Raw genomic sequence first — 12,525 nt, 5'->3', positions numbered from 1 at the left:
CCCTGTCCTGTTGTTGTAACAGTAGTAACTTGTATACCTCAGGTTAGGATACCGGGCATGTTGTGTTACTGAGTAAGGGCTACGAATACCATTCAGTAGGATTACCCGATGTTTTGTACGACCACAGGAGTACTGAATACCTCAGTGAGAACCGCCGGATTTTGTGTAACCGAAGTAGCTGAATACTCAGCTAGAACCTACGCAGTCTGTCAGCTTGTGGATAGGGCACAGAGTTATCCCTGCATACTCAGTAGAACGCATGTGGATATACCACCAGATCGTAACGCTGTAATACCTTCATGAACAGTCTTATCGTGGTTGTATATTGCGTTTACCTATTACCTAGTAGAACCCCCTATTTGTTGGTAGGACTAGAGACTGTATATATTCCTTCAGGTAGAGACCGGCCATTGGTTTGTGTAACAGGAGTACCGTGAATACTCAGTAGACCACCATGTTGTGTGTTCAGAGTACCTTGCAGTTAGCCTTCAGTAGATCTCAGCACTCTATTGTTGTGTAACAGAGTATATCTCTGAAATCCTCCGGAGAATCCACCCCATTATGTTGTAACAGTCGACTTGATGTACCGTCAGTTACTAGGTTTTATCTCCCCTTGTTGTGTTATACATTGAGTATTTCTGATATCTCGAGTTGATCTGCCTTAGGTTGTGTAGACATAAGAGAGATCAGGCCTGTACTTATTCCCGCTCAGTAGAACACTACCTATGTTTGTGTAACTAGGTAGTCACCGCTTTGCACTATTACTCTCAGTTAGAACTTGCTCGCGTGTGTGTGAACAGGCTGTACGCTGTAGATATCGCAGTTAGAAACCGCATGACGTTGTTGTTGGTAACAGCGTACCTGATCTAGTTTTTTCGAACTCTTTTTGGGCCTTTCCCGCTTATCCTTTGCTCAGAGTTCGGTTGACCGTCGGATTTCTGGGGCTTCTAATGTTGGGTCTTGACCTTGAGACGTGGAGGGTAAAGATCCCGAGATTTTCTTCATGTCTCCTTACCTCGTCAGGTTCTCCCTCCTTGTCTTGTTATGTTTGTGCATTTTTCGAGACTATGAACCTCTCGTTGGCTCCTCCGTAGGTTGCTGTTTTGGCATTCTACCCTGTGTGTGGGGAGGTGTGAGGGTGGTGGTGTGAATTGGCATAAATAGTAGATTTTTCTGTGCTATGTGTCTCCTAAATCTTGTTTTGTCCTGGGTCTGTTGTTCTCTTCGCCTCTTGTTTTTGTGTTCGCTCTCTCTTTGTGTGTCTTCTCCTGTCGTCCGTTCCTCTCTTCTTCCGGTTCTCTCTCTTCTCTCTCTCCGGTTCTCTCTTCTGGTTCCTGCGATGGTCTTTCGTCTCTGTCTCTCCCTCGGTCTCTTCTTCTCTCCCTCCGTGTCTCTTCTCGCCTCTCTCGGTGTCTCCTCCTCTAGGTCTCTTCCTCTCTCTCTTGGTCTCTCCCTTTGGTCTCCATCTGTTCTCCGCTCTCCTTCTGGTGGTCTTTCTTTTCTTCGTTCTGCCTTCCTCTGGTCTCTCGTGTGTTCTTTTCTCTTGCTGTGGTCTCTCTTGTCTTGGTCTTTCTTTTATCTTCTGTCCTGTATCGTTTTTTCCTCCTTCTCATCTTGTTCCTCTCTTTCGTCAACCGCAGAAACGAGGCAGCTAGGTTTAGTTTCTTTGAGCCTGATACAGCTTCGAGTGTTGGGGGCTCAGCGATGAGGCAAAGGTGGGCTCCTTTGATCGCGGGGTAAGCGGGCAGTGGTAGGTGTGGCGACGAGTCGGACGGTGGGGTTTGTACATAGATGAGTAACTTGTTGGAAGTTATTTTGGTCACACTCTTCCATGTACCGTGTTCTGCATTGAGCATTTTCTGTTCCCAGCCAACTCGAGATGGTGTGCAGTTAGTCTATGACGGGGAGAGGACATTTAGTGCTTCTTGGTTTTCAATGTTGTTTGCTTTTCCTGTTCCTGAATAGGGTTGGTTACTTCTTATTCGGTATGGTGTATGGCTCAGTGGTTCCACTTTCAGGGGTATTAGGATCCTTGAGGGGTACTTTGGTCTATCAATTCATAGGTGTGTATTGTAGTAATTGTGTGAGCCCATGAGACTATATTTAGTCCTACTAGGCGTAATATCATGATAGGGATAGATAACTTAGTATTTCTAGAAAGGGATAACAATCCGACAGAAGTCATAAATATACAATTGTAGATAGTTACATGTAATTGGGATCTGGTGTAGCAGGATGAGAATGCTCTTGGATTGAGAGTTAGGAGAGATTCCGCCTGGGTGTAAAGATGGCTTGAGATGTAAGCGCTTAAATATACAGAAACCTAGATTGGTGTATGAAGGATATGAGAAATGCTCGCTGGTAGAGAGGAGTCGTGAGTAACCTGTGTGTAGTAGTGATGAGTTATAAACCACTGGTATTGGATGTTAAGGATAGAGAACGCTCACATGTGTTGTACGGATGAGAGTACCTGTGTGTAGAGATATGAGAACTCTCTGGTAGAAGCGAAAAGCCCCTGGTGTTAGAGATGGAGAGGCCCCTGTGTGTAGAGGATTCTGAGGAACCTAGATGGATGCTGGTGTACGAGGATTTGATGTAACCTCATGGTGTCGTAGGATGGAGAACCCCTTGTGTAGAGGATTGAGAAACCTGGTGTATAAGTAGGATGTAGTGCATATCTAGTGGACTGGTGTATGTGAGGGATAGTTGATGCAACCACTGTGTATTTACTTGAGGTGATTGTATGGTTTCCTCTGGTGAACGGAGGTTGAGAAACTCTGGTTGTAGAGGTTGGAGAACCCCTGGTGTAGAGGATGATTGTAATCCCTTCTGGTGTTAGAGCATGATAATACTAGTGGACTGGTGTAGAGGTATTGAGACTCCTTCGTGTGTGTTGACGGAGTGAGATCAGGTGGACTTGTGGTAGAGGATGAGCATTATCCTGGTTCTGCGGATTGAGTAACCTTGGGGTGTAGAGGATTGAGACTATCCCCTGGTGTACGAGGTATAGATAAGCGTCGCTGGTTAAGATGAGTAACCTGGTCGTAGATGGATGAGAACCTCCGTGGTGTAAGAGGATGTGTAGAACCCTTGGTGGTACGGATCAGAACCCTCTTGGTGTAGAGGATTTAGAACGACAGGTTGTTATGTAGCGGAATGAGATACCAGTGGTAGTAAGACAGATGATAGATGTTACTCAGGTTGGTGTTGATGTTAGTGGTTATGAGAAGCCATCTTTTTGTGTGTTATGTATGTTGATGGAAGTGTGTAGGGAGGATTAAACCCCTTTGGTGTAGAGGAGAACCAGTGGGATCTTGTGTATTGGCTAGGTTTGGAATTCGTACTGGTGTGTATCGTAGTGAGTTGTATGATATCCCTGTGTGTTTATGAGGTATTTGAGATACTTCCCTTGCCGGGTGTTATGGGAGGCTTTGATGAACCACGTGGACTGGTTTGTCAGAGGCGATTTATAGCCAATTTAACGTGTGTGTCATGAGGTATTTCGAGAAGTCCTGGTGTGTTAGAGGATGAGAATTGTTTCCCGGTGTATTGATGTTGCAAGAACTCTCCTGGTTTGTAGAGTGATATTATTGAACCCTGGTTGTTTCTGAGGATGAGAAGACTCACATTGGTGGGTAGAGGAACGATTGAGAACTCCCTTGGTACGTATGAGGTATGTAGATTCCGTGGTCTCGTATGACGCGATTGAGAAGGCCTCCTGGTTGTAGAATGGATGAGTAACCGGTGTAGTAGCATGAGGAAACCTTTATGGACTGGTCGTAGAGGTGAGAACCCCTCAGGTGTAGGGAGGGATGTAGGGTAACTCAGTGGTAGCTTTGGGTTGAGTAAGGTGAGAACTGGTGATATTAGGAAGTGACAGAACTTTCTTCTTGATAGATGAGTAACGCACTGCGTCGCTATGAGAGATTTTCTCAGGGGCAGGCAAGGGATAAGACGTAATGACAATCTTCCGTGGGTCACTTTGGTCAGGAGGTAGTGTATTTTTGTGAACCTCCTGGTAGTTAGAGGTCGTGTGATCCCTTTTAATTGTATGTGCCTGATCTCTTCTGGTCTGCGGTAGGGTGGAGTGATGAAGGCAACCAACACTGGTGTAGAGGATGAGAAACCCTGGTTGTGAAGAAAGGAATGAACCCGCAGGAGCCCGACGGGTGTCGTCCAGGAGCCGAAGGGTGTTGTTGTCCAGGAGCGACAGGGTGTTGTTGTCCCGGAGCGACGGGGTGTCCGTCCAGGTGAGCGACAGGGTGTTGTTGCCAGGAGCGACGGGTTGTCGTCCAGGAGCGCAGGTGTTGTTGTCCCAGGAGCGGAGTCGTCCAGGGAGCGACAGGGGTGTGTTGTCCAGGAGCGACAGGGTGGTCGTCCAGTGAGCGACGGGGTGGTCGTTCCAGAGCGACAGGGTGTTTTCGTTGTCATGGGTACGCCAAGGTTCTTTGCAATCAGAGGGGGGGGGGGGCACTGAAGGCCTCACGAAGAGAAGAGCCCGAGAGAGGGTCTCGTTCTCTCTCTGTCTCTCTCCCTCCCTCTCTGTATCGCATCTCCCCTGTGGTGTGTTTTTGTGTCCTCTCTCTGTGGTGTGTGTCCTCTCCATTCCATATTGCTTTTTGGGCATGAATACAATTAGTAGCATATTGCCAAACAGGTACAGGTGGTGATCATTTCCAGCTAAATCCAATACACTGCGGATCTGACATCGGTCACCTGAAGTCCTTATTTCAGTTGTAATAAATAATAGCACATATAATCTCTCTCTCTCCACTCTCGTAAGTATGTACTACCGAAAGCAGAGTACGACCATGTCCAAATCAAGAGATTACTAGATGGAGAGAATGATGGGAGTGTTTTCTCTTTTGACCGTGGGGGGTTTCTCTGGTCGCTTTCGTAGGTTCAGACTCGCAGCACCGCCGCCCCCCCCCCCCCCGCGGAAGTAACTCATCACCTATTATGTAGAGATGGACAATTAGTGTCTCTTCTCCTATTCCGGTCTCTCTGTTCCTATAATGATAACAGTTTAACTCTCTCAGCCCCCCCCCCTCCCATGGGACCTGGGTGAAAAACAGAGATGGTTAGAAGGTTTTGAAGTTTAGAGGCACCAGACCCGGAGGCGGCCATTTTAATGTCTTGGCGCAAGTGTGGTGTTTTGTTCAGACAGATGGCGTATAAGCTGGGAGTTAGGAGGTAAGTTCTCAGAGCGGACTGAATAGGGAAAGGCCAGAAACACTTCCGTACGCAGTTCCCAGAGGATAGATCTGGGCGATGACGCGCACTTAGTAAGGACGTGAGATAAGCTCTGAGCATGTAATGATAAATGCATCCGAGTACACATACATCACACACAGCATGGATGGCCAAAAGTACGCATCTACAATACGGTTGTGTTACCTACCTCTCATGTTCCATGATCGATAGGTTACTACAAGCCCAGGGTTCCGATCTCCATTGTGTCTCACCTCTCACCTCAGACCATCATAGAAGTGGTTACGCTACCAGCCAGGGTCCTCTCATTGTGTTCCTACTCCAGCATACGATGGTTTCACGTACATGCCAGCGGTCTGTCCTCATTGTGTTCCTTACCTCAAGCATGATTCGATGGTTCCTACAGCCAGGGTCCTGGTCTCATTGGGATTCCTACTCAAAGCCTATCAGTCGGATGGTCCCTCCAATGCAGGGTCTGTCTATTGTTGTTCCTACCTCAGCTATCGATGGTTCCTACAGGCAGGGTCCTGCCTCGATTGTGGTTTCCTCGCCTCAGCCATGTCGATGGGTTTCTAAGCAGGGTCCTGTCTCATTGTGTTCCTGCCATCAGCCATATCGATGTTCGTGACAGCATAGGAGTTCCTGGTTCGTCACATTGAATTGTTTTCCTACATCACATTCGATGGTTCCTACAGGCAGGGTCCTGAATCTCAATTGTGTTGACCTAGCTCAGCACATATCGATAGTGTTCATACAGACACAGGTCCTGCCTCATTGTGTGCCTCCTACAACCTCAGCCTCATCGATGTTTCGCTACAGCCAGGTCCTGTCTCACTTGTTTTGCTACCAGTCAGCAATAGTCGATGGTTTCCTACAGCCGAGGGTCCTGTCTCATTGTGTTTCTCCTACAGCCAGGTTCCTGTCTCATTGTGTTGTCCTCGCCTCAGCCATTTGCTGATGGTTCCTACAGCAGGGTCTCTGTCTCATTGTGTTTGCCTACCTGTCAGTCCTTGTTCGACTGTTTCCTAACAGCCAGGGTTCCTCTGTCTCATTGGTTGTTCCTTACGGTCAGCCATTCGAGGTTCCTACAGCAGGTGTCCTGTCTCCATTGTGTTTCCTACTCAGCCATTGGTGATGGTTCCTACAGTACCAGGGTCCCTGGTCCTCAGTTGGTGTTCTGGTCTGTGCCATGTGCTGGTTTTCCTAAGCCAGGGTCCTGTCTCATTGTGTTCTTGCAATCAGCCATGTCGTGGTTTCCTACAGCCAGGGGTCTGTCTCATTGTGTTCTACCTGTTCAGCCATGTCCGATGTTCCTGACAGGCAGGGTCCGTCTCATTGTGTTTCCTACCTCGCCCTGTTCGATGTTCTACAGCAGGGTCCTGTCTCAATTGTGTTTCCTGACATCAGCCATATCGATGGTTCTACAGCCAGGGGTCCTGTCTCATTGTGTTCCTACCTCAGCAAATCGATGTTCCTACACGCCAGGGTCCGCTTGTCTCATTGTGTTTCTCTACTCAGCCATTGTTATGGTTTACTAGCCAGGTGGTCCCGTCTCTTGCGTTCCATATCCTCAGCCATGCTCGATGGTGTTCCCCTGTTCTCAATCTGTGTTCCTACTTCAGCTCATATCGATGGTTCCTAACAGCCAGGTTCCTGTCTCATTGTGTTTTCTAACCTATCAGCCATGTCGATGGTATCCTCACAGACCAGGGTCCTGCTCTCATTGTGTTCTACCTCACCATATCGATGGTTCCCTACAGCCACGGAGTCTTGGTTCTTCATTGTGTTTCCTGCCTCAGCCTTATACTCTGATGGTTCTCTTACGACCAGTGGTCCTGTTCTCTATTTGTGTTCCTTACCTACAGCCTATGTCGATGGTTCTCCTCTCTATCAGCCAGGGTCCTTTGTTCATTAGAATGTTTCCTGACACAGCCAGGGTCCCCTTCTCATTGTTTCCTACCATCATTCCATTGTCGATGGTATCCTAACAGCAGGGGTCCTGTCCATTGTGTCCTATTCGCCATAGATGGTTCCTACAGCCAGGGTCCTGTCTCATTTGTGTTGTCCTACCTCATGCCATCGTGCGATTGGTTCCTACAGCAGGGTCTGTGCTCATTGTTGTTCTTGCCACTCGCCATATCGGATGGTTTCCTAACAGTGCTCAGGCGTCTGTCTATTGTGTTCCTGCCTAGCCATATCTAGGTGGTCTTCCGTACCGCCAGATCCTGTCTCACTTGTGTTCTAAACCTTTTTTCAGCCTATTTGTGATGGTTTCCTCCCAGCGAGCGGTTCGTCTCATTTGTGTTCCTTTCTACTGAGGTATTCAGGTACTCTGTTACACAACATGGCGGTTCTACTGAGGTATTCAGGTACTCTGTTACACAACATGGGGGTTCTACTGAGGCATTCAGGTACMCTGTTACACAACATGGCGGTTCTACTGAGGTATTCAGGTACTCTGTTACACAACATGGCGGTTCTAGTGAGGTATTCAGGTACTCTGTTACACAACATGGCGGTTCTACTGAGGCATTCAGGTACGCTGTTACACAACATGGCGGTTCTACTGAGGTATTCAGGTACGCTGTTACACAACATGGCGGTTCTACTGAGGCATTCAGGTACGCTGTTACACAAAGCTCTGCAGGGGGGGACGGGACTAGATTAAATGCACAGGTAGGCAGCTGTGACCCAATACGGTGCTTCTACCCGGGCATGGCTACTGAGGTTGGCAGCTGTGACCCAATACGGTGCTTCTACCCGGGTATGGCTACTGAGGTAGGCTTTGACACAGTACAGCTCTCTGCTCTAGTTTGGGTTAACAGTTTGTAACACAGCATGGTTCCGTTCCATCAGAATCTGCCTTTTCTGGCAGCCTGGTAAAACAGTAGATGTAATGGTCAGATGCGTATCGACACAGTCTCAGACCATGGTTCTATCGGAATCCATTATTCTGCCAGCCGGGCAGAACACTGAGCAGAGGGTATGAAAGAGGCTCGTAGTTAATCTTGTAAGGTACATTTTCTCTGCATAAAACAGGCGCCAATTATGATCAAATTGTATCAAAGAGCTCTTTACCAAAGTGCCATGTAGTATTCTGAACTGCATTACTGCTTGTGAAATCTGATGACCACAATATAAAAACGGATGAATGATTTAACAACCCTGGCAGCCTGTGATGTGATATTCTCCTGCTTGCTTTCAGCAGCATTAGGTTAATGTGTGTGTGTGTGTGTGTGTGTTCTAGATACCTACTCGGAGGAGGAGTACGAGAGTTTCTCTTCAGAGCAGGAGGCCAGTGATGACGCTGTTCAGGGTCAGGTCAGTACAAATAAAGTCCAATACATTATCCTCGACTGAGGCCGAACAGACAGGAGAAACACATCAGGGGTGTGTGTTCATTAGTTTTGCAACGTAACAAAACTTTTAGCAACGGAAAAACCTTTTTGCAACAAAAACAAGTTTCTATTCTATACAAATTCTCATTATTTCATTATTTTAGCTTCTGTTTGGTTCTGTTTGTTGTCTTCTGTTTGGTTCTGTTTGTTGGCTTCTGTTTGGTTCTGTTTGTTGGCTTCTGTTTGGTTCTGTTTGTTGGCTTCTGTTTGGTTCTGTTTGTTGGCTTCTGTTTGCTTCTGTTTGTTGGCTTCTGTTTGTTGGCTTCTGTTTGGTTCTGTTTGTTGGCTTCTGTTTGCTTCTGTTTGTTGGCTTCTGTTTGTTGGCTTCTGTTTGGTTCCTAGTGAATACACCCCTGGAGTTGGTTGTTATACTGTGCAGTCGTGGCCAAAAGTTTTGAGAATGACACAAATATTAATTTTCACAAAGTCTGCTGCCTCAGTTTGTATGATGGCAATTTGCATATACTCCAGAATGTTATGAAGAGTGATCAGATGAATTGCAATTAATTGCAAAGTTCCTCTTTGCCATGCAAATGAACTGAATCCCCCAAAAATATTTCCACTGCATTTCCCTGCCACAAAAGGACCAGCTGACATCATGTCAGGGATTCTCTCGTTAACACAGGTGTGAGTGTTGACGAGGACAATGCTGGAGATCACTCTGTCATGCTGATTGAGTTCGAATAACAGAATGGAAGCTTCAAAAGAAGGGTGGTGCTTGGAATCAATGTTCTTCCTCTGTCAACCATGGTTACCTGCAAGGAAACACGTGCCGTCATCATTGCTTTGCACAAAAAGGGCTTCACAGGCAAGGATATTGCTGCCAATAAGATTGCACCTAAATCAACCATTTATCGGATCATCAATAACTTCAAGAGGTTCAATTGTTGTGAAGAAGGCTTCGGGGCGCCCAAGAAAGTCAAGCAAGTTCCAGGACCGTCTCCTAAATTTGATTCATCTGCTGGATCCGGGCACCACCAGTACAGAGCTTGCTCAGGAATAGCAGCAGGCAGGTGTGAGTGCATCTGCACGCACAGTGAGGCGAAGACCTTTGGAGGATGGCCTGGTGTCAAGAAGGGCAGCAAAGAAGCCACTTCTCTCCAGGAAAAACATCAGGGACAGACTGATATTCTGCAAAAGATACAGGGATTGGACTGCTGAGGACTGAGGTAAAGTCATTTTCTCTGATGAATCCCCGTTCCGATTGTTTGGGGCATCCGGAAAAAAGCTTGTCCGGAGAGGACAAGGTGAGCGCTACCATCAGTCCTGTGTCATGCCAACAGTAACACATCCTGAGACCATTCATGTGTGTGTTTGCTTCTCAGCCAAGGGAGTGGGCTCACTCACAATTTTGTCTAAGAACACAGTCATGAATAAAGAATGGTACCAACACATCCTCCGAGAGCAACTTCTCCCAACCATCCAGGAACAGTTTGGTGACGAACAATGCCTTTTCCAGCATGATGGATTACCTTGCCATAAGGCAAAAGTGATTACTAAGTGGCTAGGGGAACAAAACATCGATATTTTGGGTCCATGGCCAGGAAACTCCCCAGACCTTAATCCCATTGAGAATTTGTGGTCAATCCTCAAGAGGCGGGTGGACAAACAAAACCCCACAAATTCTGACAAACTCCAAGTATTGATTATGCAAGAATGGGCTGCCATCAGTCAGGATGTGGCCCAGAAGTTAATTGACAGCATGGCAGGGTGGATTGCAGAGGTCTTGAAAAAGAAGGGTCAACACTGCAAATATTGGCTCTTTGCATGAACTTCATGTAATTGTCAATGAAAGCCTTTGACACTTATGAAATGCTTGTAATTATACTTCAGTATTCCATAGTAACATCTGACAAAAATATCTAAAGACACTGAAGCAGCAAACTTTGTGGAAATTAATATTTGTGTCATTCTCAAAACTTTTAGCCACGACTGTATATGTTTGACCACCTGCCCTGGCTGTGTTTTAACCCAGTGTTTTGTTTACATGTTTATCCCCAGGACCTGGAGGATGATGAGTATGATGTGAGGAAGCCTAAGAAGCACAGGAGGTCTATCGTGAGGACTGCCTCAATTACCAGGGTAAGAGATGGCAGTAAAGTCATCCAGACATCTTGTTGTGTTGCATTCTCATTAAGCTTAGCCAAGCTGAGGCTTTATGGATAAGCCTTATCTTATTGTATTGGAAATAAGATTAAATACAATGTTTTTCTTTAAGATTTTGTTTCCTGCTAAAAACAAAAAAAGCATTCGGTGGTAAATCACAATGTCCCAGTGTGTTTTTTTTTTGCCTAAGATGCTACCTGCTGGTCAAACGGCAGTGTTGCCATGGTTTTCATTTCACCTTTATTGAACATGGTCCCACTTCCTTCAGTTTTTGTTTTTTAAAGGTGCAATATACAGAAATATTTCTGCCATTGCCCGGTTGTGAATGCTGCGAAAATGTATTTGCAAAATCCCCAAAAATGTAATATTTTCAGCTGTTTGAAAGCTGGTGTAAACCGAAAGTTTAAAAAAAACACAAAGAACTAACTGAAGGACAGGAAGCATAGAAATAGAGCATACACTGTAGAACAGATCCGCCTTATCAGACATCCTTTCAATGTGAACGACAGATCTATAACTCACATTTCTATGTTAATTTAGTTCGGTTCGCCCCCCCCCAAAAAAAGCTCCATGTTTGTTGTTGGAAATCCTTTAGGCAACTGATTACTGTCCCGGTTTGTTGTTAGCCTGGGTACCAGTCTGTGTGTGTGTGTGTGCTATTATTCCACGCGTAAACAGACCCAGGCTAGGTCTTTGTGATGGGTCTGTCTGTTTGATGAGCAGTTGTTTCTGTTTCCTCTTTTAGCAGCAGAACTTTAAACAGAGACTGGTGGCCCTGATCAAGAGGTTCCGAGTCTCAGACGAGGTTAGTCCAACTGTACTAACCAGGGTTGGGGTCAATGAGGTAACACCTGTCCAACTGTACTAACCAGGGTTGGGGTCAATGAGGTAACACCTGTCCAACTGTCCTATGATAAAAATGACAGACCTCTACATGCTTTGTAAGTAGGAAAACCTGCAAAATCGGCAGTGTATCAAATACTTGTTCTCCCACTGTAATATATATATATTTTACCGTCATATCGAAGTAAACTTGGAGTCACTCGTTATGTTGTGATGAACTTTACAGGTTGGTGAAAAAGTGTACGATGAGCTTCATGCTCCTTTCCAATAAATATTGCGGGTGTTATTCTGGTGACATGAAGGATCGATGCTTGGCTGCCGTTTGAGAAATGTAAAATGATCTCAGTCTTTTAGTCCACAATAATCATAATGTAGGTTATACCCGCGCTGTTTGGCTAGAGCACAGGAACCAATACCAGAGTAAACACATTCGCTATATAACACAACATTCATTGTGACAAAACCATCAGTGAAGTAGAATTTATTATTTTTTATTTACTGCAAAATGTATTTTTATGTGACTATGTCATCATGCACTTTTATCCACACAAAAAAAGACATTTGATGGAAACGCCTCTCTAGTGGGAAAATGTGCAAATTGTTTTCATGCAGATTGTAGAATATTCACTTGAAAATCTGTCACCAATTGGATGGAAACCTAGCTAGTGAGAGTAACCTGTATAAATGACAAAAGAAACTAGATACTACCAACTGCCGTTGTGTCTCATCCCTGTCTTTGCACCGTCCAGCAGGAGGAGCAACAAGAGGCAGTGACCCCCACTACAGAGTTGGAGATGGACAACATGGACACCTTCCTGGAGAAGCTGCCCCTACTGGCAAGAGAAGAAGACAGAGTCCCCATCATCCCTTCCAATAGGTGGTAAATACTGGCTAACACCTTGCCCAAACCGGCTGCGCGCGTGCGCCATCGTGTGCAATTGTGCATAAATGTATTTGCACCAAATGC

The 12,525-nt window shown here is 45.9% G+C and overlaps 1 protein-coding gene across 1 annotated transcript in view; it reads left to right on the top strand.

Annotated features, from left to right (window-relative positions):
- pacs2 (phosphofurin acidic cluster sorting protein 2) overlaps window positions 1-12,525 on the top strand; it is a 136,529-nt gene that overhangs the window by 83,196 nt on the left and 40,808 nt on the right. Inside the window, exons 6-8 of the mRNA XM_070438472.1 lie at window positions 8,459-8,532; window positions 10,611-10,691; window positions 11,461-11,520. Coding sequence (XP_070294573.1) covers window positions 8,459-8,532; window positions 10,611-10,691; window positions 11,461-11,520 — 215 coding nt within the window. The remainder of the gene's footprint in view (window positions 1-8,458; window positions 8,533-10,610; window positions 10,692-11,460; window positions 11,521-12,525) is intronic.

The sequence above is a fragment of the Salvelinus sp. IW2-2015 genome, unplaced genomic scaffold, assembly GCF_002910315.2.
Source record: "Salvelinus sp. IW2-2015 unplaced genomic scaffold, ASM291031v2 Un_scaffold957, whole genome shotgun sequence".
Lineage (NCBI taxonomy): Eukaryota > Metazoa > Chordata > Actinopteri > Salmoniformes > Salmonidae > Salvelinus > Salvelinus sp. IW2-2015.
The sequence above is the reverse complement of the archived record's forward strand: the minus strand, read 5'-3'. Positions and strand labels throughout refer to the sequence as shown.